Source organism: Pongo abelii, chromosome 3, assembly GCF_028885655.2.
Source record: "Pongo abelii isolate AG06213 chromosome 3, NHGRI_mPonAbe1-v2.0_pri, whole genome shotgun sequence".
NCBI classification, from domain to species: Eukaryota; Metazoa; Chordata; class Mammalia; order Primates; family Hominidae; genus Pongo; species Pongo abelii.
In genome coordinates, this window is record NC_071988.2 from 129,282,224 (window position 1) to 129,308,244 (window position 26,021).

The 26,021-nt window shown below is 37.8% G+C and overlaps 1 protein-coding gene across 4 annotated transcripts in view; it reads right to left on the reverse strand.

The window, feature by feature from the left end:
* Positions 1–2,013: 2,013 nt before the first annotated feature.
* Positions 2,014–26,021, reverse strand: part of PAPSS1 (3'-phosphoadenosine 5'-phosphosulfate synthase 1) — a 115,234-nt gene continuing 91,226 nt past the window's right edge. For all 4 annotated transcript variants that reach the window (XM_054554239.1, XM_009240243.4, XM_002815039.4 and 1 more), the window contains 2 exons: positions 23,590–23,819; positions 2,014–2,735 (listed from right to left, as the gene is read on the reverse strand). In XM_054554239.1, the coding sequence (XP_054410214.1) occupies positions 2,597–2,735; positions 23,590–23,819 (369 nt within the window). In that variant the 3' untranslated portion in view covers positions 2,014–2,596. The remainder of the gene's footprint in view (positions 2,736–23,589; positions 23,820–26,021) is intronic.

The following is a 26,021-nucleotide window of genomic DNA, read 5'->3' on the forward strand; positions in this document are numbered from 1 at the left end:
ACCTTCATGGCAGGACCTCCCATCACAGGCCTGGAGGCCCAGGAGGAAGTGGTTTGTGGCCCAGGCATAGGGTCCCTGTGCTGTGTGCTGCCTAGGGACTTGGTGTCTTGTGTCCCAGCCACTCCAGCCACTGCTAAAAGGGGCCAAGGTACAGCTCAGCCCATGGTTTCAGAGGATGCAAGCCCCAAACCTTGGCAGCTTCCACATGGTGTTGAGCCTGTGGGTACACAGTAGTCAAGAATCGAGGTATGGGAACCTCCACCTAGATTTCAGAAAATGTATGGAAACGCCTGGATGGCCAGGAAAAAGTTTGCTGCAGAAGTGGGGTCCTCATGCAGAACCTCTGCTAGGGCAGTGTGGAAGCAAAATGTGTGGTGGGAACCCCCCAACCGAGTCCCTACTGGGGCACTGCCTAGTGGAGCTGTGAGTAGAGGGCCACTGTCCTCCAGATCCCAGAATGGTAGATCCACCGCCAGCCCGCACTGTCCACCTGGAAAAGCCACACTCTTAACGCCAGCCAGTGAAAGAAGCCAGGTGGGGGCTATACCCTGCAAAGTCACAGGGGCAGATCTGCCCAAGATTATGGGAAACTACTTCTTGCATCAGCGTGACCTGGAGTCAAAAAAGATCATTTTGGAGCTTTAAAATTTGACTGCCCCACTGGATTTCGGATTTGCATGGGCCCTGTAACCCCTTTGTTTTGGCCAATTTATCCTATTTGGGATGGCTGTATTTACCCAATACCTGTACCCTCATTGTACCTAGGAATAACTAGCTTATTTTTTATTTTACCAGGCTCATAGGTGAAAGGAACTTGCCTTGTCTCAGATAAGACTTTGGACTGTGGACTTTTGGGTTAATGTTGAAATGAGTTAAGACTTGGGGGACTGTTGAGAAGGCATGATTGGTTTTGAAATGTGAGGACATGAGATTTGGAGGGGCCAGGGGCAGAATGATAGGGTTTGGCTCTGTGTCCCCACCCAAATCTCATCTTGAATTGTACTCCCATAATTCCCATGTGTCGTGGGAGGGACCTGGTGGGAAATAATTTAAATCATGGGGGCAGTTTCCCCCATACTGTTCTCATGGTAGTGAATAAGTCTCATGAGATCTGACGGTTTTATCAGGGGTTTCCACTTTTGCATCTTCCTAATTTTCTCTTGCTGCCAACCGTGTAAGAAGTGCCTTTCACCTCCCATCATGATTCTGGGGCTTCCCCAGCCATGTGGAACTGTAAGTCCAATTAAACCTTTTTTCCTTCCCAGTCTCAGGTATGTCTTTATCAGCAGCATGAAAACGGACCAATACAAGAAACGTATCCCTACTCCCCACTCCCAAATACAGAGAACAGAATGGCAACTTTGCTACTTACTCACAACTCGTGGTCACCAATATTCTCAGTCTACTTGCTTTCCTATACCCACAGAAGTCTGCATTTCCTAACCCTCCTTACATGTGAGTGGGGCCGTGTGACCTGTTTTGCCCGATGAACCAGTAGGTGATGTGTGTTACTTCTGATTCAAAACACTGAAGAGTTGGTGTGTAATTTTCATGCTCTTTCCCTCTAAAACCTCTTTTTGACACGGGAACATAAGGTGGGAGAACTTCACCCTGAATGACTAAGGTGAACAGAATGTCAACCTGTATGGATCAAATGGCACAAATTTAGAGATGTGTTTCTACAGCATAAGCTAGTTTTTCCTAACTAAAGCAGTATGTACCCATCTATGTTCCAAATCCTTGGAAATTGTTATATAGATGTTTTAAGAATATTAGAGAAATATTCAAAGAAACTTTTTTTTGGATGGACTAAGAATGCCTTATTATTTTCCCACTTAAAATAATGGAACACAGGCTCCTGCTATCAAAAATTTCACTGTAATACAGTATTAGAAACTAAGTATTGGATTCCAGTAATAAAAGATGCCTGCATTTTCCCTCTTCCATCAGAAACTTTTTCACAAGGAGGAAAGGGTATGTGGAAACAAAGCAATATAAAATAGATCACATAAATAAGAAGCCAAAAAATTAATTTTATTGAGTAAAGAAGTTCATTCAGAGCTTACACAGATCATAAGAATACTTTAGATTATAACAGCTGGAAAGATCAATAGCTGACTGGAAAGAAGAAAGGAAGCAGTTTCTATTTTCAATGTAGAAAAAAATCTAATTGCTACAGATGTCTTGTAAAATCCTCAAAATAAGGTCTAGCCAAGTTTATTGTTTGGTAATTTTTTCTTTTTTTAAGGGGAAAAAAAGCAAGATTTAATGTGTATACTACTGGTTACAACTAATATAACAGCTTGAAAAAATCATGAGACAGAAGCATAAATATAATATAAAAAGACAAAATTTTAAAATTGTATTGTAGGAATATAACTATAATAAGTGGAAAAGATACATTAAAACCATCAGTGTGTTACACTTGTTCAAAACAGAACTCATAAGGCAGACCAAAACTGATGCAAGTTAAGGAAAATGGTCTGCTTTTAGGAAGCATGTCCAGACAGACACCACAAAGAAATGCCAACAGAGACTGTGTGGTCCCCTCTTGTTACTAGTAACATGTCAAAGGTGGAGTGACTGGGTTAACAGCCTAAGCTTTCTCCAAGGATTTGTAGTATTCCGTCAGCACAGTCCAAGCCTTGGGAGCCATGAAACCTTCAGGTGGTTTCTGGCCTTCTCGAGCAAGTTTGCGCATTCGTGTTCCTGAAATAAATTCAAAGTCTTCATGGCTAAAGGAGAGGAAAAAAAGAAAATTATTTCATAATTTTAGAAACTTAGATTTTTAAAAAGCATTTGTTCCTTCTGTTCATATTAGACAAGCTTAATGAAAAAAAAATACTGAACATAGTACTTGTGAATATAAATCTCATTTCAAATTTGTCACTGAACAAAAAACACCACTATTGAATATTACCAATTTTTAGAACCAGAAAAAAATCAGTATTTAAATTTTTATTGAGACCATTGTAGAGTCACATGAAATTGTAAGAAATAATATAGCCAGTCACCATTGTACCCTTTATCCAGTTTCCTCCCAAAGGTAACATCTTGCAAAATTATAGCATATCACAGCCAGGATATCAGTGTGGAAACAATCTACCAATCTTACTCAGACTTTCCTAATTTTACTTGTACTAATTTCTCTTATGCACTTAATACTGTACTACTTTATCACATGTGTAGGTTCATGTAGCTGCCACAGTGAAGTGACAGAACACTTCCAAAACCACACCCATCTCACGGGTTGCCCTTTTATAATCATACCCGCATTGCCCCTCTGCCCTCTCCTCGCAGCTCCTGGCAACCACTAATCTAGAACTAGATTTTTTTTTTTTTTTCAAGAAAACACTAAATCTAATTTAGCTAGCACAAATCGAAAACTTTTAAAGAAGTTTCAATCTGAAAGGCTAAATTAATACTGGAATATTAAGAGTACAGTTGAATTCTTTTTTTTTTTCTGGAACAGCAAATAGCAATAATCAATACTATTTAATTGACAAGACACAACAGACGTAGTGCTGATAGTTTTTCTCATCTTCACACATACAAAAACACACAAAAGCCCTCAAACCACTAAGCACAGAGCACATATAGCTATGGCATATATTGCTTACCTTAAATTCATCCATCCTCGTCTCTCAAACATGGGAACCAACCTAGATGGCCAACTAGGACTCAGCAAGCATTTAGAGTCGCTCAGGTCACCAGATCACGAGCCTGTTTACTTCTAATTGGCAGTTTTACGTTCCTTCCTCTCTTCATTATTTATAAACTTAACCTGAAAACCTGGTGCAATCATAAACTACCAAGTGGCCCTGGCTTCTGGAGGTATGCCAAGTATGTTTTAACTAATAATCACACTTCTACAAACCTAGAAGGAAATAATTAGAAGCAGACAAATATTATGCCTAAGACAGCTATGTGAAAGTCATTTTACGATAGCAAAATACTATAAATAACCTAAAGGCTGAAAGATCCTAAATAAGTTACAGTATAGTCCTCCTGAGTAGAATATTACATAGTCATTAAAGTACGGATGGGACAAGATGCTCATGATGTGATTAATGATAAACAAAATAACCAGGACACAAAACTATATACAAACATTGCTATGAACTTATAGGTGGAACCTTAGGGAAGTAATTAGAATTAAATGAGGCCAAAAGGGTGGGCCCCCTATGATGGCATTAATCCCCTTATAAGAAAAGAAAGAGACAGGAGATTCTTGCTCTTTCCTCTACATAAGGACACAGCAAGAAGGCAGCCATCCACAACCAGGAAAAAGGGTCCTCACCAGACACCGCACCTGCTGGCACCTTGATCTTGGACTTCCCAACCTCTAGAACTGTGAGAAATAAATGTTTGTCATCTAAGCCTTCCAGGCTGTGGTATTTTTTATAGCAGCCTGAACTCAGACAAATATCACTGCTATTTTTAGAAAACAGAGAGAGAGAGAGAGAGTGCACACATAAAGAAATATGCCCTATGTAGTCATTGTTGGGGTTTTAAAAAAAGAAGAAGTATGCCCAAATGTTAACAGTGGTTATTTCTAGGAAGTGGTCTTACAAGTGCTTTTTATTTTGTTCATGTTTTCTGCAGTTTTCTACAATGATCATTTCATCAATTATCAATATTATCAAAATCAAATAAGAATGTCAATTATTATAATTTTATAATGAGTAAAAACTTATTTTAAAAATCTCTATCCAAAGTGATCATTCTGGCCTCACAACAATTATAATGGCTATTAACACACCTGTAAATGACAGACATTAGCAGTAAAAAATACATCTGAATGGTGCTAGGGACACCAAATATATTCAATAAATATTAACTGACCAGTGATAAGGTGGTTTATTATCTAACTAGGAGCTCAGTAAATATTTGGTGAAATATGAAAGGATAAATAGGTACATGTAAAGGAAAATGTATTGGTTCAATATAGTACCATTCATAGCCCTTAATGAGTGACTTTACACTGTGGCAAAAAGGGGAATTTAGCTTTACTGAATAATGTGGTCAATTTGTGCTACTACTTTGTTTGTTTTTTGAAATACATTAATGTTTTATTCAAATGTAACAAATTAAGAATGGGTCTTAGAAGTGGGTGGCAGAGGGTCATAAGACAAAAAACTAACATGCATTAAGATGGGATAGAAGTGCTGATATAAATAAGTGAACACATAAATACATAATATAAGAAATGTTAGTTACTGAAGTTTGGGCTACTTCTACATTCCCTTTTATCTAAATCTGGACTATTCATATCAGAAGTTTCAGCATGCCCTTCATAATGATCTCATCAATAATCCTCTTCAGATCTGTCTTCTCTCTGACCTCACTCACCTCCACACTAGTCAGCTTTCCACCATTTTCCTTATCACAGTTCACTGAGTCTAGCTATGAGCTTGTGGGCTATCCATTCACTAGGGTGGGCTCTAGAACAAGAAAGAAGTGTTATGATTTCCTTAGTGATCTAGGTGGTATATCAAGCTTCTGGTTTCTTCTGTTTGATGTTTGTTATCTGTGTGCTCAATGACTCAACTGCTCACAGGGTCTATATGAGACTTGGGCTTTTTTTTTTTTTTTTTTTTTTTTTTTTTAATCACCGGCCTCCAAGCATCTCCTGTACCTGACCTACCGCTCTGCCTGACCACTGCTGTCAGTTCTTAGAATCAACTTGACACCCGGTCTAGTTCTACCTCTTAGATTCACTGTTGGCTCCAATTCTGGCCTTTCCAACTTCCCACTGAGGAACCAGGATTCTAACAAATGTTCCACTCCCCTTTGAAACATGTCTAAGAGTTTTACTCTGGAATGCTATACATATATGATATGAATATAAACTAGTGTGACTCATTTAATCAGTCACAAGAAAAATCAATGTCAGTGTTTTATAATCTAACTATTAAGCAGAAAGGTACTACTACTTTAATTCAGATATGTGACATCCTCCCCTAGTCATCCTGTCTATTCTTCCTATTCCCTGCATTACCATGAAGATAGACATACATATTCAACTCAGTATTTCAACTCTCATCTTCTTAGGTAAAACACATTTTACATGTCTACACCAAATTATTAAAGATGATGGAAAAAGGAAAGATTAACAGATATTGCTTCAAAATAAGATGGTTTGATTCAGAGAGTTTATAAATGTGGGGAGTACCTCCCACCTCTATCATATTCAATGTGCAAGAAATGCCAAGTCGACCATGATATACGGGTCCATGCAGATGAGCTGGTTACTATAGCTCAAAATAAAGCAAACTATCATCTTTATATTACATAAAGGACTATGACTTAAGGGGAGAAAAACAAAGTTACTGCATGTGAAATGAGCCTAGAAAAATAATCAAGGCTACGAGAGAAGAGATTTCAAAAACAATCAGGAGAGCTGGAGTTAGAAACACTTTGTAAGTTTATCAAAACTAAAATAAAAACTGAGTTTGAGAAAATGGAGAAGCTCTCCAAAGAAAGAAAACTCACCAAAAGGCAAAACATTTGTCAAATTGAACTCAGCTCTGCACCAAGCGGACCTAATAGATATCTACAGAACTCTCCACCCCGAATCAACAGAATATACATTTTTTTCAGCACCACACCACACCTATTCCAAAATTGACCACATAGTTGGAAGTAAAGCTCTCCTCAGCAAATGTAAAAGAACAGAAATTATAACAAACTGTCTCTCAGACCACAGTGCAATCAAACTAGAACTCAGGATTAAGAAACTCACTCAAAACCACTCAACTACATGGAAGCTGAACAACCTGCTCCTGAATGACTACTGGGTACATAATGAAATGAAGGCAGAAATAAAGATGTTCTTTGAAACCAATGAGAACCAAGACACAACGTACCAGAATCTCTGGGACACATTCAAAGCAGTGTGTAGAGGGAAATTTATAGCACTAAATGCCCACAAGAGAAAGCAGGAAAGATCCCAAATTGACACCCTAACATCATAATTAAAAGAACTAGAAAAGCAAGAGCAAACACATTCAAAAGCTAGCAGAAGGCAAGAAGTAACTAAAATCAGAGCAGAACTGAAGGAAATACAGACAAGAAAAACCCTTCAAAAAATTAATGAATCCAGGAGCTGGTTTTTTGAAAGGATCAACAAAATTGATAGACCGCTAACAAGACTAATAAAGAAAAAAAGAGAAGAATCAAATAGGCGCAATAAAAAATGATAAAGGGGATATCGCCACCGATCCCACAGAAATACAAACTACCATCAGAGAATACTACAAACACCTCTACGCAAATAAACTAGAAAATCTAGAGGAAATGGATAAATTCCTCAACACATACACTCTCCCAAGACTAAACCAGGAAGAAGTTGAATCTCTGAATAAAACAATAACAGGAGCTGAAATTGTGGCAATAATCAATAGCTTACCAACCAAAAAGAGTCCAGGACCAGATGGATTCACAGCTGAAATCTACCAGAGGTACAAGGAGGTACTGGTACCATTCCTTCTGAAACTATTCCAATCAATAGAAAAAGAGGGAATCCTCCCTAACTCATTTTATGAGGCCACCATCATCCTGATACCAAAGCCTGGCAGAGACACAACCAAAAAAGAGAATTTTAGACCAATATCCTTGATGAACATTGATGCAAAAATCCTCAATAAAATACTGGCAAACCGAATCCAGCAGCACATCAAAAAGCTTATCCACCATGATCAAGTGGGCTTCATCCCTGGGATGCAAGGCTGGTTCAATATATGCAAATCAATGAATGTAATCCAGCATATAAACAGAACCAAAGACAAAAACTACATCATTATCTCAATAAATGCAGAAAAGGCCTTTGACAAACTTCAACAACCCTTCATGCTAAAAACTCTCAATAAATTAGGTATTGATGGGACATATCTCAAAATAATAAGAGCTATCTATGACAAACCCACAGCCAATATCATACTGAATGGGCAAAAACTGGAAGCATTCCCTTTGAAAACTGGCACAAGACAGGGATGCCCTCTCTCACCACTCCTATTCAACACAGGGTTGGAAGTTCTGGCCAGGGCAATTAGGCAGGAGAAGGAAATAATGGGTATTCAATTAGGAAAAGAGGAAGTCAAATTGTCCCTGTTTGCAGATGACATGATTCTATATCTAGAAAACCCCATCGTCTCAGCCCAAAATCTCCTTAAGCTGATAAGCAACTTCAGCAAAGTCTCAGGATACAAAATCAATGTACAAAAATCACAAGCATTCTTATACACCAATAACGGACAGAGAGCCAAATCATGAGTGAACTCCCATTCACAATTGTTTCAAAGAAAATAAAATACTTAGGAATCCAACATACAAGGGACGTGAAGGACCTCTTCAAGGAGAACTACAAACCACTGCTCAAGGAAATAAAAAAGGATACAAACAAATGGAAGAACATTCCATGCTCATGGGTAGAAAGAATCAATATCGTGAAAATGGCCATACTGCCCAAGGTAATTTATACATTCAATGCCATCCCCATCAAGCTACCAATGACTTTCTTCACAGAATTGGAAAAAACTACCTTAAAGTTCGTATGGAACCAAAAAAGAGCCCGCATCGCCAAGTCAATCCTAAGCCAAAAGAACAAAGCTGGAGGCATCACGCTACCTGACTTCAAACTATACTACAAGACTACAGAAACCAAAACAGCATGGTACTGGTACCAAAACAGAGATATACATCAATGGAACAGAACAGAGCCCTCAGAAATAATGCCACATATCTACAACTATCTGATCTTTGACAAACCTGACAAAAACAAGCAATGGGGAAAGGATTCCCTATTTAATAAATGGTGCTAGGAAAACTGGCTAGCCATATGGAGAAAGCTGAAACTGGATCCCTTCCTTACACGTTATACAAAAATTAATTCAAGATGGATTAAAGACCTAAACGTTAGACCTAAAACCATAAAAACCCTAGAAGAAAACCTAGGCATTACCATTCAGGACATAGGCATGGGCAAGGACTTCATGTCTAAAACACCAAAAGCAATGGCAACAAAAGCCAAAATTGACAAATGGGATCTAATTAAACTCAAGAGCTTCTGCACAGCAAAAGAAACTACCATCAGAGTGAACAGGCAACCTACAAATTGGGAGAAAATTTTCGCAACCTACTCATCTGACAAAGGGCTAGTATCCAGAATCTACAATGAACTCAAACAAATTTACAAGAGAAAAACAAACAACCCCATCAAAAAGTGGGCGAAGGATATGAACAGACACTTCTCAAAAGAAGACATTTATGCAGCCAAAAGACACATGAAAAAATGCTCATCATCAGTGGCCATCAGAGACATGCAAATCAAAACCACAATGAGATACCATCTCACACCAGTTAGAATGGCAATCATTAAAAAGTCAGGAAACAACAGGTGCTGGAGAGGATGTGGACAAATAGGAACACTTTTACACTGTTGGTGGGACTGTAAACTAGTTCAACCCTTGTGGAAGTCAGTGTGGCGATTCCTCAGGGATCTAGAACTAGAAATACCATTTGACCCAGCCATCCCATCACTGGGTATATACCCAAAGGACCATAAATCATGCTGTTATAAAGACACATGTACACGCATGTTTATTGCGGCACTATTCACAACAGCAAAGACTTGGAACCAACCCAGATGTCCAACAATGATAGACTGGATTAAGAAAATGTGGCACATATACACCATGGAATACTATGCAGCCATAAAAAATGATGAGTTCATGTCCTTTGTAGGGACATGGATGAAATTGGAAATCATCATTCTCAGTAAACTATGGCAAGGACAAAAAACCAAACACCGCATGTTCTCACTCATAGATGAGAATTGAACAATGAGAACACATGGACACAGGAAGGGGAACATCACACTCTGGGGACTGTTGTGGGGTGGGGGCAGGGGGGGAGGGATAGCATTAGGAGATATACCTAATGCTAAATGGCAAGTTAATGGGTGCAGCACACCAGCATGGCACATGTATACATATGTAACTAACCTGCACATTGTGCACATGTACCCTAAAACTTAAAGTATAATAATAAAAAATACATAAATAAATAAATAAAAAGGTAGAAAGAGAACCAAGATGATTATATGTAGTCATGGAAGAAGGGAAACTTAAAAATGGAAAGGCCACAGAGGAAACAAAACACTGAATTTACAAATCAGAATTTAAATCTTACTTAATAGAAGAGTTTTAATAGATGACAAAAAAAAAAAAAAGAGATGGAGCAGTGAAATGGCAGAGATACACAATGGAGTTCAGACGTGACTTTTTTTTTTTTTTTTTTTTAAGGAAATGAGAGAAGGCTTACCAAGTTATATAGGCAGGAGAAAATAAGTGGCAAGAATGAGAAAGGGGAGGAGGATGAGTGCCAGGAGAAGAAACAAGAGAAACATAAGATGGAGAAGGAAGCCCAGGATGAAGACACAGGGAGAGGGGCTTTGACAAGGAGGAGGGCCAGGAGTGATGAAAAGAGGAAAGAGAAGGTGGCAGGGGAGTGGAGAGAGAGAGAGAAATGATTTGGTGTTAGAAAAAGATGTGGTGGTTAATGCAAGATGGTCTTAATTTTCTCAATAAAGATGTCAGGTTGCCTTCTGAGGGTGTGGAGAATCTGCATGTGAATGAATATATAAAATAATCCATCAATGCAGTTAGTTAACTTTATCTCCAGGCCAGAGAGGTTACATCTCAGGACAAGACTTAGCAAGCAGAGCCTAGACAGGAAGCTAAGGGAGTTGACTAGTTATGGAGGGGGTGCAGATAGCTTTCCAACTATATCCAAAAATGCTTGCTCTAACCAGATGTAAAATTAAAAACTGGTTTGGTCAATAATAATTTGACAAAATACTGACTGAATGTGTTTCAGTTCCTTAGGAGGTCCACTTATCGGCTCCCTAAATAAGCTTCATTTTGAAAAATTATGATACTAGAGCTTTCTGGTCATGTAAATTTTAAACTCTGGTTTCAAAAAAGAAAAACTTGTCACTTGCTTTATAGAGTGCTTGTTGTTGAAGGCAATGAAAAAGAAGAGAGCAGCTTGCTGGATGACTCTGCCTAACTTTTTGGAAAAAAGCCAGACCAATTAAAGTCCTTTCTCTCCCCAGAATGCCAAACTGTCTGAAATCCAGAAGTTTGCTTGTATTCCTTCTGAAATTGCAATTTTAAACCAAGGTCCCTGGGTACCTCTTGTCCTGTAGCTATTTCACACTCCATCTGCCCTGCATGCCACAGGCATTTCTTCATCACACGGAATGGGAGTTTCCGCTTCCACATGGTGGTCGTTCCACTCCACCCTGGCTATGGAAAACACATTTTCCTCCACCTCATACTTATATTTCTATCTCTGTCACATAAGGATTTTAACTTTTTATCAGAATGTAGGTTCAAGGAGTGGACACAAGAGCCACCATAATCAAATCATATTTTTCACAAGTACATCTTCAAATGGACATTATTCTACAGAAATAACTAAATTTTAAAAAAAACTGAAGAATTTCTGGAATGGGCTAAAATTATCTCTGAACTTCACCTGTGAGTAATCAGGAATCTGCCAGTAGCAGGACAGGCTACTAAATAAGGGACCTTAAGTTTTCACTACAAATAAATTCTAATTTGGGCCATTTCATTACATTAGTTAACCAATCTTCTATGGCACCTGGAAAAAGAAATACAAGTATGTTTGCTTTTTTTCCTTCTCAAACCACTTGGTTACAGATTCTTATAATCTACAGCAGACAGAATGCTAGCTCTTAAAACAAAAGAGAAGAGGTTAGAACAGCAAGGAGGGGAAAAAAACCCGAAATAAGCAGAATATGTGAAACCCTTCATAACATACTAACCACATGTGGCCAGCATCTTGACTAACTCCAAAGTAGAAATGACTCTCGGCCACTTGTTGAAGATTTCAAATCTTTACAACCATCTGCTGTTTCTTACTCCACATACATGGCCATCAGAGCCACCATTACAAGTTGCTCACATGGACAAGAGCTGGGGTCAGCAGATGGCCCTTCAAGTGTATCTTTTGAAGGTTCATATTCGATTAGACCAGCTTTTTAAAAGTGCTAACTAGGCAACAAGCAATTCAGAGAAGCAAAAGGGAATTTCTTCTTTGATAGGACAAAAAATAATAGTGGTAACTTATAAGTGAATCTGTTTTGAGTCTAACTAACTTTTTAATCTAACTTGAAAGCGGGTTACATCAAACATAGTATACATCAAAACATTAAGCATTCTTAAGACTGGGGTTAAAAATTCTCTTCAAAATCAGATAAACATTTATGGCTTTCTTTTTAGGAATTTAAGCACTGTTTGACATCATACATGACAAACAACAATTTTTATTTTCAAACCAAAGACCAATTGAAAGACATGAAAAATTGAATTATCTAAAATCTAATTAATAAAAGCCATTCATTTGTCATGTTTTCCTCCCAGCACTCCAGTCTTTTAAATAAAGGCTAGAGTGTGGCACCTATTAAATATTCAGCCAAATAATGGACTTCCAGGGCTGTCCTAAAGTGTACTGCAAAATCAACTCAATTTCTCAACAGAGATGATTTTTGCCATCCTCTTCCCCCTCCCCAGGGCAAACATCCTATAATGCATAGGACAGCCTCTCCAGAACAAAGAATTATCTGGCCCAAAAGGCCAATACTCCTGAGATTGAGAAACCCTGCTAATGGGTATAATAAGAAAGAAAGAAAGATTGAGTTGATAGTTTTATAAAATGTAAATTTCACTCTCACCCTAAAGGGGCAGAAAAGAAAAAAGAGATCTCAAAGTCACAGGAAAAAAGAAAAGCAGGTAACAGAACAAAACATCACTATATAAGACATATAGCTTTATAGTTATTTCCTCCTAGACCTCTTTACAGTAAGAAAGGTCAATGACTGGACACAGCTCAGGTCTACAGCCTAAGGCAACATCATGGCCAGATCTCAGTGGCATCTGATGGTACAGATACAGAAAAACCATACTCTGTGTTTTTAAGAGGAGTGGGAAGAAATGGGACAAGGAGATGGATGCTACCTGCCCCCAATGATACCTAAGGACATGAGTGTGCTGTAAGGAAGCCTCTTCCAGAGTAGGGGGGAGCCTTCATAAACTTCTTTATTCAGCTACAACCAATGAGACTTATGGCATAGTATGGTACCAGATACTGACAAAGAGCCATTAAAATGATAACAAAGAACTTCTAGTAGCATGGAATGATGCTCATGAAAAGTAAATTAAAAAGCAGGACACAAAACTTGATTATATTATAAACTCAACTATGTACAACTGTGTTAGACGAATGTATAAAGAGAATAAAAGCAAACCACACAAAAAGTATTGGTGACATAGGTGTTAATTTTCTCTTTTTAAATGCTCTCGTAATTTTTCTCAAACATATTTTCAATTGGTTGACCTCTTAGGGGGCACTTACTCCATTTACCCCTTATTCACCCAAGAATGCATCGAAATCAGGGCACCCTACTTAGCCACAAAGAAGAAACTTTCTAGGAAGACAGGTTTTTTATCTTTTTTTTTTTTTTTTTTTTGAGGAGTCTTGCTCTGTCACCCAGGCTGGAGTGCAGTGGCACCATATCAGCTCACTGCAAGCTCCGCCTCCCAGGTTCACGTCATTCTCCCGCCTCAGCCTCCCCAGTAGCTGGGACTACAGGCGCCTGCCACCACGCCCGGCTAATTTTTTTTTTGTATTTTTTTTTTTAGTAGAGACGGGGTTTCACCACGTTAGCCAGGATGGTCTCGATCTCCTGACCTCGTAATCCACCCGCCTCAGCCTCCCAAAGTGCTGGGATTACAGGCGTGAGCCACCGCGCCCGGCCAGAAGACAGGTTTTTAAGAGTGAGCACAAATGGCTGGGACCTATTTTCCTTCCACTGGAGGACATCAAGGGCACTTGTATGGGAAGACCTGGACTGCTCTACATATGCACTAGAGAAAATACTCTTTCAGGAACTGTCTCATTTGCTCTTTTTACTTTTTCTCTGGTACTGATACTTTACAAGAGTGGTCAAACCTGGTCAGGGCTTTAGAGAAAGAGAAAATGACCTTTGTCCTGCTTTGTGTTCAAAGCTACTTTGGCTTCCTGGCATTAAAAAAAAATGTCTTCAACGGAGTTGATTCCAGCTCACTAGAATTCTACACTGGGGGCAAAGCCCAAGAGTACTGCTCTGTCTTCAACTGCTGTTTACTGCTCCATGCATATCTCCCCTTCCCCCTCCCTTCTTTCTCCCAGATACTATAGTTGATTAAAAGCAGCATATGGGTATTGCTGGGTTTTATACCAAAAATACCATAATAACATCTCTTTAATGGTGTCTTATCTATCATTCCTAGTATCAACCACTAAGGGAAAAAAATCACTTCTATTTTATTTCCAGAAAATGTAAGCTTCTCACCTCTCTACAATGGTGTCAAAAGAGGGGCTTATGAAAAGATAAAACAAATAATGCGTATTTCCATGTCATCTGTTTATTCCTGATTAAATAAAGTTTGCCATAAAAACTAGGTAGGAATGTATCATCTTCTATTGTTGGATAATAGTCTAAAGGGAGCAAAATACACAAAATCTTTTATTAACTGCTTTACGAAATGTAGAAGCAGACTCTTGTCATCAGAACACTTTTGGAATCAAAATATTTGCTGTTACAGAAAACTTAAAATTGTACACAATAATGATGGTGTGTGAAACACGAACCCTTCACTAATTCCATCACACTTTTATACCTACAGTTCTTTCCATTAAAACTCTCTGCCCATTACCTGTGGAATTACAAAAGAGGATACTGAACTAAATTGGTTTTGTTTTGAAATGGGGGAGGTTGAGTAGATTTATGTATTTGATAAGAAAAAGCAAAACAGCCTTCATTTAATATAACAATTATACTACAAGTCCTACTGACTGTGCATCCTGAAGATGCTTTAAAGTCAAGCCAATTCCTCCAGTCTGCCCATTGCAACCCACCCGTATGATAGTGATACATGCCTACACACTGACCTCCCTGTCTTTCTTTCTCTTTTCTAAACTTCTAGGTCACTTTTATAACTTTTATGTTCCATGTGGATACTTTTACACTTGTCCTTGGTTTTACAAACACTACAAGTATATTGACTTTGTAATCTATATCTGGTAATTCTAACATGTGAAGTCTCTGCAGGTCTGCTTCTGCTGACTATAGTTTCCATTTTTTTCTTGCTTATGGTGCTTGTTTCCTTGTATCCTTTGTCATTTTTGACTAAAACTGTTCATTAAGTATATATAAATATTGATAGGAGTAAGTTGAGACCTAGGACGCTGATGTGCTCCCCTAGGAAGAGTTTATGTTTGCTTCTGCTGAATGCTTAGAGGCCTGCCTACTCGAGAACCACAAAAAACTAATTTCATGACTTGAGGGTTTTTTGTTTGTTTATTTTAATATCACCCAGGTAATTTAAGTTTGGCCCATTTGAGCAGAGCTTTCAGCTTTCGAGCTTAAAGCAGAATGTCCTGCTCACAGTCTCCTAGAACAGAAGAAGAAACCGGGTTCATTTCAGGTTCTCCTTTACACTTAATTAAGGTGGGAGGGAGTCTCAACTGAATGGGAGTGTCTCCTGTTGGGCTCTCCACCTTGATCATGAGCAGAGTTGTATTTTCCATCCCCATCTACACTATGAGGCATTGAAAATCAATACTGTCAAGTTTGTTAGGTTTACCAGGGCAAAAGCAGCTTCAATGCTCAGCTTATGTGAATTTTCAGCATTCACTTACCGGTTTTGGCCTCACAGTTCCTATCATCATCTTGTCAGATCCACAATACTTTTATGAAAATGTTCCATTTAATCCAGCATTTTTAATTTCTTCAGAAAGGCAATCTGTTAAATCTAACCTACCTCTTTACCATAAACCCAAATTTTTTATAACCAATCCATACAGTCACACCACCATCTTTTAAAAATTCTTATCAACTCCAGCTCCTACCTTTCAAGAACTGCCTTATCTGGCCCCCGAATATCTCATCATCCTCCTTTGACCCTGTTCTACCTCACTCTGTTTAACCCTCTATGATCCTTCTCACCCAAGACCTTGACATGCACAGATCCTTTTGTCCAGAATACTATTATTCCCTTCTTCATCAAAGGAGTGCCAACTCATCTTTTGGAGCTCAGTGCAAACATCACTTACTCCAGGAACCTATCCCCGGTACCTCAGATTTGGTCAAACAAGTGCTAACTGAGTTTCCCACAGTCTTCTGCCAAGTACTTACCATCCTTAATTGCATGGTCAGTGGTTTACTATCTATCTTCTTTCCTAGAATTTAAGTTCCATAAGGGCAATGACAATATCTGCCTGTTTCCAACTATAGTACCTACAACCTAGCAATGGCTTGCAAATAGTAAAGGCGCCATAAGAAATTAATAAATGAATAATGCAAAGTAAAGTGAAAGTTGTGTACTAATTTCAATAGAATATATTGACCTCAATACAAGATCCAGTATATATAAAATATATAATTTGATTTTCAAAAATATACAGAGCTATACTATACCTAATTATAATTCAAATGCATACTAGAAGACAATATGATAGAGTTTAAATTAGGTCTTATCTATTAATGATCATGAAGCAACTCCCCACTATAAAGTATGTGCAAAATTAACAAATACAGGATGAGACTCATTGGTAAATTCACACAGTTATATTCAGACTCTACATGTATTCAGAAGAAACATCAAAATTAATAAAAACAAGGCATTTTATGAATTAACAGAAAATACAGTTTCCCGATACTCTAACAGAAATACTTGTGTATTGCAAGTATTACTTGCAATACTGTGGCAAGACAGGGAAAGGAAAGAATTCACACAAGAAACATTTCAGTGGTCAACTTGATAAGACTCGGCTATGAAGAGTGAGGGAAAAGGATAAAGGACTTTAAGGTTCTATATAGTGTGAATAAGAAGTAACTAAAGAAATGTAGGATTTGGGGATATTATGAGGGTAAAGGTAAAGCTGGTTTTGGCCATTTTAAGAAATGGCCGAAGAAGAAATAAATTTAAAAAGAAATCAAAGAAACAAGAAATCTAAGTAGAAATGTTCACTAGTGTGGCAGGCAGAATTCCAACATGGCCCCAATGACCTTTGCCCCCAGTGTTATTACCATCCTAGGTTATTGCATGGCAAAAGAGATTTTGCAGATACAATTAAAGTTACTAATCAGTTGACCTTAAAACAGCAAAATTATCTGCGTGGCCCTAAGCTAATCACTCAAATTTTCCTGTCTTGTAGCAGAAGGGAAGTCACAGAGATCTGAGGCATGACAGGGATGCAACATGAGGGAGGTTCTACTGCTGAGATGAAGCGGCCCACAAAAAAAGACCAAAAGTGGCCTCTAAGAGCAGACAGCAATGCTCAGCCAATAGCCAGTAAGAAGACAAGGACTTCAGTTCTGTAACTAGAAGGAACTGAACTCGGCTAATAAAAAGGTTCAACCTGACAGTGGATTCTTTTCAGAGCCTTCAGATAAGAACCCAACCTGGCCAGAGAACCCTGTCAAGCACACCCAGTCTTCTGACCGAAAGAACCATGCATGAGGTAATAAATGGGTGTTACTTTAAGTGGTGCTTTGTTATGCAACAACAAAAAACTAATACAACTGGGAAACACTGATGTACAAGTTTAAAAATCACCTCCACAGAAACCACAGGAACAGATGAGCTCTCCCATGGAAAGTACACCTGAAAAACCCTTGAAGGACGCCTACAGTTAGAGTGTTTTTTAAAAATGACACTAACAGTACATTATTTAAAGTATACTCTGGGCTGGGCGCGGTGGCTCATGCCTGTAATCCCAGCACTTTGGGAGGCTGAGGCGGGCGGATCATGAGGTCAGATAGAGACCATCCTGGCTAACACAGTGAAACCCCATCTCTACTAAAAATACAAAAAATTAGCCAGGCGCGGTGGCAGGAGCCTGTAGTCCCAGCTACTTGGGAGGCTGAGGCAGGAGAATGGTGTGAAACAGGGAGGCAGAGCTTGCAGTGAGCCGAGATAGCACCACTGCACTCCAGCCTGGGCAAAAGAGTGAGACTCCGTCTCAAAAAAAAAAAAAAAAAGTATACTCTGGCATCAAAAACATGAAAGAAATACTCTATTGAAAATGTGGAAATAACTATTTCACTAATCTGAATAATTCTGTATCTATCTGCCCTAATACAAAGACTTACTTTATAATAGAGGGAAAAAAATACAAATAAGATAACTGAATTACCTCTAAAAGTTTATTTGCAATTTCTGAAAAAATGGACTTTAATCTTATTAAATTTCCTTTAGTGCCTATTATAACTAATTTGAACCTCCTTAACTTTCTAAATATAAACAGATGATTTTTATCATAATTCTTATCAACAATGTTTTGCCTGAAATCTTCATAAAGTTTGTTTCTTTTCTCCTAAGCATTGTCTTACATTGGTATTTAATCAAATAAAAAACAAAACAAATTCATTAATTACATAAAAGCTGGAGCCGAGTAACATCCATTAATCAAACAAAAGACAACCTCATCTGTGCATAATTAATAACTGTTTTCTCACTACATCAAACGCTATCACCTTTCCACAAAATTTTAATCACTTTCCAATGTATTACCATCAACTTAATTACTTTTGAACACAAACACAAAAAGTTAGAAAACTAAGGCAGTTTTAAAGCTTCCCCAGTTATTACTTATTAAGATTTGGTAACCCCCAAAAAATTCCAAGAAAATGAGCCACTCATGCAACTAATATAGAATTCATCTTTGGAAAATCTTAAGAGAACTGATGTAATTATTTAGCTTTTGAATGATTAAAAGAGAGACTTAAAGCAATACTACACAGTTATTTAACCAAACATCAAAGTTATCAAAGGCTTACCAGCACATCAGTCAACTACATACAGATGGGGTTTAGGGTCCTGCGTGTGATTAAACCAACTGATCATGCAAAGAGACCACAGTAATGAAACATTTCGGCACAAGAAGTGTAAAAGAAAAGCTCAACTCTTTTTAGTTTGGTTTTCATAACTCATCAAAATGGAAATTCACCTAAGTTTTAAGCATGTAGCCACTAGCAGAATAATTTTATTTCCCTCTCCTTGCTCTCCCTTGCCACTATATTAGCAACTTAAGGAAGTTAATCCTAACTCTCAGAACAAGATTGTGTTCATAATCCCTTATACACAAACTAAATAAATCTCATGCTAGGTGAGAAGCAAAAGGTTTCTGGGCCCAGCACTTCACCTGACGTTGTATGTTTTATAGATCTGTAGGAGGGCACTGCTACCCTTTTTTAGTGGTTTTAGAGTGGGGAGTTCTTAAAAGAACTACAAATTACAGGGCCTCTCCCCAGACTAAGTAAATTAGAATTTTTGACAATGGCCTACCATAAAGGGGCAGAACTGTACCCAAAACTTTTTTACTTCCCTTAATAATCAATTTATATTTTAAAGTTTTAATCACCTTTTGTGGTAAAACAGTTCAAAGTTTACTATAATTTCTTTTTATTCTTTTTTTTTTTTTTTTTCTTAAAAAAATTTTAAGGCATCCTTTTGGTAGAAAAGGTCCATTGGTAGAAAAAATCCTTTTGTAACTCTCAGCATACCACTTTTACAGTTGCACTTTTTAGACAGTGAAATCGTACTAGGTGTACATATATAGTATATATACACATACATATAGATACATATTTCTTTTAAAGGCAAAAAAAATCCCACATGATTTAGAACTATTTCTAAATGTTTACAAACCTAATTTTGTACAAAGGTAAAAATGTTCTAGTTTGTTGCAAATTTTTCTTTTGGTGTGGTTCAGAAGTATACTAGAATCTGGGCCACATTTCAGATCTTCAGAAAATATAAACTAGAATATCTTCTGTCTTGAATTATATAGGGAATAGTCAGGAGTCCTTTTACACTTGCCTTTTCTGTTCATTCACTCTCATAAGACTTTCCTGTATTTTAGCTACAGTTCATCGCTCAGAAAAGTCTGCTGTCATCTAAAAGTATGCATTGTCTCCAGAATTATTTCTGTCATTAATGAGAAACCTAACATCCCCCAATCTCCACTGGTAATAATAGTATTTCTTTCTCCAGACAACTTATCATTTATTTCAACTAAATCAAATGACAACAAACTTTACAACCATTTTAGAAACAAGAGAATGTTGTTTTAATTTTTTAAAGGTTTCTTTTTCTCTTCTGTCCCCACTATTACAAAATGAGCCACAAAAATGAGGACACAGGGTCAGGGCTACATTATTCCTAAATGGGGAACCAACTATGAAGTATCATGGGAAAGGATGGCAGCTTTCAGACTAATGGTTACTAGGCCATAGTCAATTTCCAATTAGTACATGTCAGTAGAGCTGACAATGATAAAAATGTAAATTAAAAAAATTATCTGTTTTGCTTGTTGTATTATCTGTTTGTTTGCTGAATGTGGATTGTGATTTGTACTAAAAGAGAAGGTATACTAAATAAAGGTTAAGCACAAAACAATTCATATGTACAAGTTCTACTAAGGTGTAAAAATAACTAGGTGCCATAGAGCTACACATTTTCGGCTAAGAGGGAATCACCCTGTCCACTGCCTTTATTCCAGAGACAAGGAAGCAGGGCAGAGAAGACAGGACTCTCAAGTCATATAGCAAGGACAGGGCTAGAACCCACAACTTCAGAGTTTACAGCTTCACACTACCACTTTAAACTTACAGTGTACTACCTATAGATGAAAGTTAATACAATTCTGTCAGTCAAAGAGAGACAGATACAAGGGGCCTCCAAAAGGTTCATGGAAAATGTTCATTATCAAAAACAACTATGCATGGATTTCAATTTTTCACCAAAATAAACTCACACTAACTGATTATAACATGTCTGAACAGGATCTAGTTTGAGGCACTAAGAAGGGTAAGACATCAGTTTGAAAAGAGCCCCTATCAGGGAAATATGAGTTCTGCTAAAACTGAAGAACAAACATCAACTTTATGGTGAAGCTTGGGTAAAAGAATGGTGAAATCACTGATGCTTCAGGAAAAGTTTATGGGGATAATGTCCCAAAGAAATCAGCAGTTTACATTTTAAGAAGGGACAAAATGATGTTGGAGATGATGCCCATAGTGGCAGACCACACAAATTTTCAAGGAAGAAATTAATTTTGTCCATGCCCAAGACCAACAATTTTGATAGCAGAAACAAAAGCCAACATCATAGACAGCTCAATTGGTTTGGCTTAACGATTCTGACTGTAAAATTAAAGTTGAGCAAATTTTCCACTTGACTGGTGCCAAAACCACTACACCCAGATCAGCTGCAGACAAGAGCAAAGCTTTCAATGGACGTTTTAAACAAGTGGGATCAAGATCCTGGTAAGAATTGAGGGAGGAGATCAAATGTGGCTTTATGAGCACAATCCTGAAAATAAAGCACAACCAAGCAATGACTACTAAGAGGCAGAAGTGGTCCAGTCAAAGCAAAAGTGAACCAGTCAAGAGCAAAGGTCGTGGAAACAGTTTTTCAGGATGCTCAAGGCATTTTGCTTGTTGACTTTCTGGAGGGCCAAAGAACAATAACATCTACTTATTATGAGAATGTTTTGAGAAAGTTAGCCAAATCTTTAGTGGAAAAATGCCCAGGAAAGCTTCACCAGAGAGTCCTTCTCCACCATGGCAATGCTCCTGCTCATTCCTCTCATCAAACAAGGGCAATTTTACAGGAATTTCAATGGGACATTATTAGGCATCCACCTCTAAGGTCCTAATTTGGCTCTTTCTGGCTTCATTTCCTAATCTTAAAAAATCTTTAAGGGGCACCCATTTTTCTTCAGTCAAAAAAAGACTACATTGACATGGTTAAATTTCCAGGACCCTTGGTTCTTTTTTATCCCTAGTCTCCAGATCTCCAGATACCCTCATCCTTCAGGAATGGATTAAATGACTGGTGTCACTCACAAAAGTGTCCTGATCTTGATGGAGCTTATGTTGAGAAGTAAAGTTTACATTTTTTATTTTTATGTTTTAATTCCATTTTCCACAAACTTTTTGAAGTCCCCTCACATATGTTTGATATAGTTTGGCTCTGTGTCCCCACACAAATTCCATCTTGAATTATAATCCCCACATGTCAGGGGAGGAACCTGGTGGAAGGTGATCAGATCATGGGTGCAGTTTCCCCCATGCTGTTCTCAAGATAGTGAGTTCTCATAGATCTGACGGTTTAAAAGTGTGGCACTTCCCCACTTTGTTCTCTTCCCTGTGGCATGTAAATCGTGCTTTGCTTCCCCTTCACTCCCCAGCCATGCAGAACTGTGAGTCAATTAAACCTCTTTTGTTTATAAATTATCCAGTCTCATGTAGTTTTTTATAGCACTGTGAAAACGGACAAATACAATGTTCAATACTACCAATAATTTGTACTAAAAGCTTGGGTTTTTTTGCTCTTCTGTCTTTGAAGACAGAAGTTGTGCTGTTAATGATTAAGACCACAGACTCTACAACCAGACTGCCTGGGTTCATTTGCTGAGCTGCCATTTACTAGTCCTGTAACCTTATACAAGCTACTTGGCCTTTGTATGCCTCTAGATACTCACCTATAAAATGGAGGTAACAGCACCTACTTTAGAGATTGTTGTGGAAAATACAAGTTGAGCACCCCAATCCACAATCCAAAATACCTCAAAATCTGAAAATTTTTGAGCACCAACATGACAAAAGTAGAAAATTCCATCTCTGACACCTTTGCTTTCTGAGGGCTCAATGTACACAAATTGTTTCATGCACAAAATTATGTAAAATATTGTATACAGTTACCTCCAGGCTATACATATAAGGTATATTTGAAACATAAATGAATTTCATGTTTAGAATTGAGTCCCATCCCCAAGGTACCTCATTCAAATATTCAAATATTCCAAAATCTGAAGGAATCCAAAATCAAAAACACTTCTGGCCCCAAGCATTTCATACAAGGGATACACAACCTGTAAATAATTTAATACTTGTAAATAATTAGGACATTGCCTGTCACGTAGTGATTGCACAAATATTAGCTAAACTCTCTCTCCACACATAGACTCCCTGGGCTTACCAGAGCTTCACACTACCACTTTAAACTTACAGAGTGTACTACCTATAGATGAAAGTTAATACAATTCTGTCAGTCAAAGAGAGACAGATACAAGGGCCTCCAAAAGGTTCATGGAAACTCCAAAAGGTTCATGGAAACTCCAAAAGGTTCATGGAACTTACCAGAGTAAACATCACTAAGTCCTCAAACTACTTATGCTCAGTAAGCTACAGCAGACACAGTAGGCAGAGAAATAACAATATTGTCCTCACAGACTTCAAAACAAAATTCCTGAAACCATGAAACTAGATTCAAGTTTTATTTCTACTTCTAACTTCCAGAATGTTGAGAAATTAGTTTTCTGGGTTTACCTTTCTCTGACATGGGTACCACAAAACCTGTCATCAGTAAAGATCAGACAATAAGCTAAAACCCTGGGAGCAGCTAGACCACAAAGTACTTCAAAGATTTGTACAGAGAATGTAAGACTTACTGTTCAGAGTCATAGTAGTCCATACGCTTCTTCTTCTTGTTGTAAGCTGCAACTCGAAAGGGAACTATTTCTAAAGTGATTAAACCAGGGGCCATCGTCAGCACTTTGGCACCATGACTTGGCTCATAAAGATCCTTCCCTGTTTCTGGATGAGGCATGCCAGCAGGGTCTCGTCCAACAATGTAAAAGTTGGCTCCTGCAACCATCCGTGCTCTGCAATGCCACTGGACCTAGAATAAAAGTTTCATTTTAGATAACTTTGCTTTTATGACTACGCACTTAGAAATAGTAAGTGGATAATAAATGCATATGCTTTTTATATAATCATTATCAGTAGGAAATCTCAACAAATTTAGATATATCATCCTGGGAAGCCAGAACAAAACTAACAAAAAACAAAAACAAACCTCCCCCAAACCAAAAGATTAAAAGCATATATCCATAAATATTTATGGATATATATGTATATATATTTATGTATTACTTATAAGATATATGTAAACATACATGTGTCTAGATGTTTGATTTTACACAACTACCAGATGCCATTTATACAGCTCAAAATCTAATATATGAGGTTAGAAGTCAGGATAATGGCTGATCCCTAGAGGCAGGCAACTGCAAGGAGCTTCTGGAATCATGGTAATGCTCTGTTTCTTGATCCAGTATCTGGGTGCTGGTAATTAGGGTGTGCTCACTGTAAAAGTTCATTGAAAAACATACATACTTATAATTTATGAACTTTTCTGTATATTATACTTTAACAGGTTAAAAAAAAACCCTTTTGGATAAAAATGACATGTAAGTACTTATATAAACTCGTACTGAGAAAATCGTATAACTAATATATAACTAATCTTATAACATATGCCCAATACTAGTTAAAAAAAAAAAAAAGATTGGTTGTGAGTAAACGGCCATGCTGCATCCAAAACTAGCCTTGAAGCCTCTAGTTTCAGACCTAGTAAGACCTATTATTAAAAAACAAAAATTGGTCTAACACCTAGAATAATGAAACTTTAGAATTTAAAGTGACAGTAAAAGATCATCTCTAGTTCAACATTCTCCTTAAAATTTGAAGAAAGTAAAGCCCCCGAAAGGTTAAGTGACTGGCCAATAAAGTTTAGGATAAACTCAGGCCTAGAAATTTGGTCTTAGCTCCTTTCAGTGTAAGGCTCCATTATTTAATAATTTATAAAACCATCACTGTTCCATATTAAAATAAGGTATAAATGATAACCACTACACATAAATAACCAAATCATCTTTTATTGTTTTGTTTTCATTTTCTCTCTCTTGGTAATTTCCTGCATACCAGGAAATTAGTTTAGAAAGTGCAATAGTAAGAGGGCAATTCCATACCTCACACTTGAATTGTTCACCCTGAGGGGTTTCAACTTTTTAAGTTGTTTCTACTGATGTTTGCCTACATGTTTTCAAACAGCATGCTTACACTTTGTTATGACTGTTTAATTTTACATAGTATATAACACAGACCTTATTTCCACATCACTTAGAACTTCCTACCATATTCGAGTATTTAATGAGGTTCTTATTCCCCAACAGGTACAGTGATATCAACATTTTTGGTGAAATCAATATTCATCTGTGAAGTGAGGATTATAATGGTATTTATCTCATAGAAGTTTTAAGAAAATTAATAAATGAAACATGTGAGGACTTAGAATAATACCTGGCACAGAGTAAATATACAATAAATGTTAGCCACTATTATCTCTATTTTAATCCCCTTTTTGTACAACTGTTTTTCCTAGAGTTAATGATTGCCTTGATTTTTTTCCACTTGCGTTGTTTTCCCAGGTTTCTGTGTACCTTGCTCTAACCTGCTTCATGAGCACACAGTTTAACACAATAATAAAACTGTGTGTGTATTTGTGTAAAGATAAGGGAAAAAATACAAAATTCAGGACAGAGATTATCTAGGGCAGGGGGTGGTGGATGATGGAAATGGCAGCGTAAGAATGGGATTGGTGGCTGGGCGCAGTGGCTCATGCCTGTAATCCCAGCACTTTGGGAGGCTGAGGCAGGCAGATCACGAGGTCAGGAGATTGAGACCATCCTGGCTAACACAGTGAAACCCCGTCTCTACTAAAAATACAAAAAATTAGCCAGGCGCAGTGGCGGGTGCCTGTAGTCCCAGCTACTCGGGAGGCTGAGGCAGGAGAATGGCGTGAACCCAGGAGGCGGAGCTTGCAGTGAGCTGAGATAGCACCACTGCAGTCCAGCCTGGACGAAAGAGCGAGACTCCATCTCAAAAAAAAAAAAAAAAAAAGAATGGGATTCGTAGGAGTACCTGCTAGATTATAAGTCATACCTATCAAGTTAGCAGCAATTCGATGTTGTTCATTAAATAGTCTGTTTATTGGTTTTGAGACAGGGTCTCACTCTGTCACTCAGGCTGGAGTGCAGTG